Below are 5,493 nucleotides of genomic sequence, written 5' to 3'. Positions count from 1 at the left end.
CTCCTACCCTGTCTATCCCTTTGAAGAGCCCGCAGCCCTCAATCAGCGTACGCCCGTCGTGAGATTTGTCCCACCACGTTTCCCCGGTAGCAACCAGATCGTTATTTTCCAAGCACACCATGGCTTCCAACTCCACCTGCTTATTTTGCATGCGCCGTGCATTAGTGGAGAGGCACTTCAGCTGGGCCTTCTGGTGCATTACCTTGCTAGAGGGGCCCTTCCTGAGACCTCCAAAAGAAATCTGAAGTTTTCCCCCATTGCTTCCTAGAGGGACAGGAGAAGGTTTTGGACAGGGAGTCAGCAAAATTACCTCCTCTGTGGACTTCCCACAAGATCCTACAGGACAGCTTGGAGGTTTTTCCCCACAGTCTCCTGGCGTGACAGCAACCCTAAGTGTTTCTCTGTCCCACTACACTGGAGTCTCTCCCTCATCGGATCAAGTACAAAACCCCAGACTACTTGCTCTACCCTAGCGAGCCTCGTTGCATCCCCTAGCCCCTTCCTACCAACCTCCAAGCCCTCTCAATGAGCCCCGCTAGCTCTGGGGCAGGGATCCGTTTCTCTCTTAGAAATAAGGACACCGGCCTGCAGCCATTAGACCGGGTGCGGAGTAAATCGAAAAGCCCAAAGTTCCTGTGGCGGCACCAGCCTCTCAGCCACTTATCCATTACCTGGGTTTTCCTAGCCCACTCCGCGTCCCTCACCGGCCCAGGAAGGATAGAAGCAAATATCAGTTGTGCTCCCACTCCCTCAACCAACCACCCTAAAGCCCTGAAGTCTTTTTTGATAGTCTGCAGGCTGCTCTGAGCTCCTTCATCCCTGCCTGCCTGAACTATCCGTAATGGGTAGTAGTCAGAGGGATGAACCGGATCCGGGTTCTAGTTTTTCTAGCTGTGTCCTTGACCTGGGCCCCAGGGAGGCAGCCCACCTCCGTGTGAGTCGGGTCCGGTCTGCATATGGGGCCCTCAGTTCCCGTGAGGAGGGAATCACCTACAACAACAACCCTTCGGCCTGTCTTAGCAGAGGCAGCCTGCAGACGCAGAGTCGGCCGCCTCGCCCTTGGCACTGTCTTAGGCAAAGCTTCCCGTGCCTCCTCGCTCACCTCCCCTTCAATCCACAGTGCCTCTCATGTGTCACTTAGGGGCACCTGGGCAAGTAACGTTGCCAAGGAAGGGGTTCACCCTCGATGCCGAGCTGGGACTGTCTTCCAGTTCTCCCCATCTCTCAGAACCCCGGTCTCCGCCCGACGGTGACAGGACGTGGGGTCCCTCACTTTCTGGGGGCTGTCTCCCTGGCGCCTTCCTCTCTGGCACGCCTGGGAGTTACTCCACGGTCAATCTCTTGCTCTCACTCCCTGATGCTCCGTAACCTCTCCACCTCCTCCTTGAGCTCTGCCACCATGCCGAGCAGATCTTCCACCCGCTCACACCCTCACACAGTTCCCGCCTCCCTCACCGGGCAGCAGCAGGCTCAGGCACTGCGTGCAGCCGGAGACCTGAACAGCCACGTTCTTGGGCAGGGCCTCCATCTGGGTCAGGATGGAGTCCTTGCGGGGCAAGCTCGTTGCCTGGAGGGAGGACCCCATGGTAGATCTGTGGTCTTGGAGACTGCCAGTGGGCAAACTGGTCTCCAAAGTGAGGAGGGACGGTACTTCTGTGCCGTCCGGCACAAGCTCCCACACCTGCCGCTGCAGTATGCGGTGGGTGCTGCGCACATGCTGCCTGTGGGCCTGTGGGCCCGCTGTCCCCCTTCAGGGACACAGGTAGATCTAAAGATAACGCCACGACAACCATCTGGGAAGGTGCTGGGGAGAAGACGACCCCGTGGTCTCAGCTCCTAACACTGCCTACCGCAGGACAAACAGAGACGAGTGACGCCAACATGTGGGGAGGGTGTTGAAGGTGTATTTTTTGGGAAAGATGGAATCACAACCGTCACGTGGGGATGGACACGGCTGCTGGAAGCCGACTTTGGGACTGGTTGTGGGGATGTCTTCTCCGATGCTGGACCCGGGAGCGGCTTTGTGCCCGGGCTGGTCCACCGAAGGATGAAGGTGGAACGTGTGGACTCTCTTCAAGGTTGATCTTCTGTGCCGCTTGGGACCACAGCCCACGTCACGTGGGGATGGGACACGGCTGCATCAGCGCCGTCTTCGGGACTGGCCGTGGGGCCATCTTCTCGGGTGGTTTGCCCGGGAGCGGCTTCGTGCCCGGGCTGGTCCCCGCTGCCTGGACCGGCTCCCACGGCCTCGTCGGGGCCGGCTGCGGGAAGTGGAAGCGCGACGCCCCACTGGGGATCGGCTTCGAGTGGGGGCCCGCCCTCGTCCTTGCCTGGGCCGTCCTCTGCGTGCAGGCGGAGGGGAAGCCCTCGAGGACGTCGGTGGTGCTGGTGTGGCCGAGGTGAGGGTGCCGCTCTGAGTGCCTCGGGCTGTGGTACGGCTCCCAGCACGTTGTCTTCGGGGCCGACTCTGGGAGCCCGAGGCCCGGCCTCGCAATGGGGAGCGGCTTCTTGTGCGGCCGGTCTCCCGCTGCCTGGGACGATTTGTGGCGTCAGACGCCTGGGTTGTTCTGGAGGACCGTGTGGTCCTCCGTCTTCTGGGGCTCTCGGAGGAGGTCTCAGCGCCTGCAGCTGGTGCCCGTCTTCCTGCACCGCGTCGTTGGTGCTGCTGAGATGCGTCCCGCTCCTCAGAGAGGTGTGAGCGGGTGGCGGTCTGCTCAGCCTCCGGCACTCTGGGCTGGACGCTGAGCTCAGGCAGCTGGGAGTTGCAGGATGGGCCGGGAGCTGCCTGTGTAGCAGGGCCAGAGCTGACGTTTTCAGGTCCTGCAAAGACGGGGAAAGGCGCCAGTACCTCGTGGCTCGAAGTGCTGGGGCTGGCAAGCTCGGCGCTGGAACAGGAGGCTGTAAGGAGAGACAGGAAGCTCAGCAGGGTGAACATGCAGCCCCAAGGAAGGACAGGCTGCCATCCCTCATGGGGCAGAGAGAGACTGTGGCGAGGCCACCCTGAGCTCCCGTTGCCAGGCCTCGCCCGGCCCCAGTCCCGCAGCACGCGGCTCTTTGCCTCTTACCGGTGCTCCTGCCAGCGCAGGTGTCGCACTCCCAGCCATTTCTGCCCACGGCCCAGAAGGAGCAGCACCAGTGCGTGCCTTCTGAGCCGCAGGAGCTGCAGATGAACAGCTGCCAGAGCCTGCGGAAGCAAACGGGTTGTGGCTGTGAGGACAAAGCGAGCCAGGGCACGGAGCAGCCGGCATGGCTCCGGTGCTCAGTCCTTGCTGCAAGGCTGAGATCCCACGCAGAGCCCCAGAGGACTGCGGAGGTCACTCACCCCTTCTCCTGTGCCCTCTCCCTGCCTCCCAGGTAGATGCACGGGTTGGCGTCGCAGCGCCTGTGGCTTTCTCGCAGCGGCTGGTATGCTGCATCGTCCCACCAAGATGGTCGTCTGCCGGAGAAGAGAGGGAATCTGGTGAGTCTCGGGTGCCCCAGGCATAAGGCAGACTCGGGGCATCCCTGCTCATCCTCCTTGAGCTCATTCCCTGCCTCTCCAGGAAGCTGAGACCAGTGCTCACAGGATGACCTGCCAGGGCCAGGGGCAGTTCCTGGGCAGGCACAGCAACACCAGTGCCTGAGTGTCTGCAGAGCCGGGCAGAAGGACACCAACCTGACTGGGATTCGGATGCCCAGGGTGGTCATCTGGGAGCGGAATCTTGTTTTTCCTCCGCAGACGGGGCAGAAGAATCGCATGGTGGCAGCATGCAGGGCATGTTTCTGTAGGAGAAGCACAAGCGTGAGAGCGTGAGCGTGAGCGTGAGCGTGAGCGTGAGCGTGAGCGTGAGCGTGAGTGGGGGGAGCAGACTGCTGTAGAGCACCAGTCGTGCCCACGGGGCGAGGGGAGGACTCCTACCCTGATGCAGCCCCGGTGGAACCAGGCCTGCTTGCACACCGGGCACACCATGGTGTGGTAGGACGTGCTGTCCCCCACGGGCTCCAGGCAGATGACGCAGATGGTGTTCTGCGATGGAGCTGCCTCCGCCGCCTGCCGAGGGCGATGCTCCCAGCAGAAGGACCTGGGCGGGAGGACAGAAGGCGTGGGCATGGTGAGAAGTGCCGTGAGGAGGGCAGAGGACCAGGAAAGAGCGCCAGGCCTGGGCTCTGGCTCTGGCAGGATGCTGGAGGTGTCGCTGCGGGTTCCTCCCTGGAGCAACAGCGAGGGACGGCAGCTTGGCTGCTGCTGGCAGCCCTTACCTGTGCGGCCCAAAGTGCTGCGTGACGCATTGCCCGTCCTCGGCGCAGGGCAGGTGGAAGCTGCGCTCGCAGCCTGTCTCCGCGCAGCTGATGGCAGCTCCCCTCTCGCCGCAGACAAAGCAGTTCTGGAAAGAGCAGAGCAGCCCCCGTTAGCGGTGGGCTCGGGGCCTCGGCGGCCGGCCCCACTTCTCCGGGCAGGGCGCAGGGTGTGGGCACCGCTGCCTCACGCTCTGCACAGCTGCCTGGCAGACGAGGCTCGTCTGCTGTGGTGGGACTTTGTCCCGGAGCCGGTTGGAAGGGCCGCAATGGCTTTCTTTGGGTCCAGGGAAGCCGGTGCGAGCCTCTGCCGGCACCAAGCTCCCCGTTCCGTTCAGCTCCTCACCTTCTGGCCTGCCAGCTGGAGCGTGTGCTGGATGGCGCTAACGGGGAAGCCAAAAATTTGCCCCGCTGGGCATCTCCACTCCAGAAGCCCGTTGGCAAAGACCTGCAGGAGAGAAAAGAGCGGGATCTCGTGAGGCCGGAAAGGAGGGGAGCATCCCTGGCAGGAGCCCTGGCCCGTGAGGGAACTCACCAAGCAGAATTCGTGGGCACAGAGCCCACCGCTGGCAAATGCCTGCCCGCAGATGTCCGGGTTCACCTGTGCGCGGCCGCACAGCACACACACTGCAGAGGAAGGAGAGAGCAGCCTGGTGAGCACCTGGCAGGGCCGGGTGTTCCTGGGGGCCGTCCGTCCCCAGGGCCTGCTCCGAGCCTGCCGTGCTGCTGCCTGAGGGGCAGGGCTGGAGGGGGTGGAGGGGAAGGGGGCATCGCAGGCCCAGCAGCTGCAGCGGGCAGCCGCAGCCCGAGCCGGGGCTCTCACCTGGCTCCCCGGAGTCGGGGGCCTCCTCCTTCTTCTCCGCCATGTTCGGCATCGACAGTGAGAAACAAGAGAGTCAAGGAAGTCCGTCCTCTCTCCACGCCTCACCAGGCCGAAGTGAGCAGGGCCCCGGCCGGCAGCCTTTGCTCTGCTCCCGGCCCCGCGGGTCACAATGGCCACCACTGTGACATCACGGTCACCACCTCACCACCAGGCTGAGGGCGCGGCAGGGCGGCGGCTCCTGTGGGCAGCGCAGGGTGAGGGGCCCGGTGCTGCCAGCAGCAGGGGGCAAGGACGGCCTCCCTCAGGCCTTTTGCACCGCGCCCGTGCTGGGACGTCGCAGCACGGAGTCTAATAAAGGGCTGCGGGTCAACTGCACAGCCGGCATTTCTCGCGTG

General features: G+C 63.3%; 1 protein-coding gene across 1 annotated transcript; it reads right to left on the bottom strand.

Moving 5' to 3' along the window:
- Window positions 1-2,549: 2,549 nt before the first annotated feature.
- LOC306957203 (PHD finger protein 7-like) lies at window positions 2,550-5,150 on the bottom strand (the record flags this gene model as incomplete). The annotated part of the gene is made up of 10 exons (XM_079548594.1): window positions 2,550-2,602; window positions 2,650-2,898; window positions 3,066-3,184; window positions 3,323-3,436; window positions 3,656-3,762; window positions 3,899-4,061; window positions 4,240-4,364; window positions 4,622-4,723; window positions 4,811-4,902; window positions 5,099-5,150. 10 exons carry the CDS (start codon window positions 5,148-5,150, stop codon window positions 2,550-2,552), a joined length of 1,176 nt encoding a protein of 391 aa, XP_079404720.1.
- Between the last annotated feature and the right edge of the window lie 343 nt (window positions 5,151-5,493).

The sequence above is a fragment of the Tetrao urogallus genome (assembly GCF_951394365.1).
Source record: "Tetrao urogallus genome assembly, chromosome: Z".
NCBI classification, from domain to species: domain Eukaryota; kingdom Metazoa; phylum Chordata; class Aves; order Galliformes; family Phasianidae; genus Tetrao; species Tetrao urogallus.
This window is presented reverse-complemented; position numbering and strand designations above follow the sequence as displayed.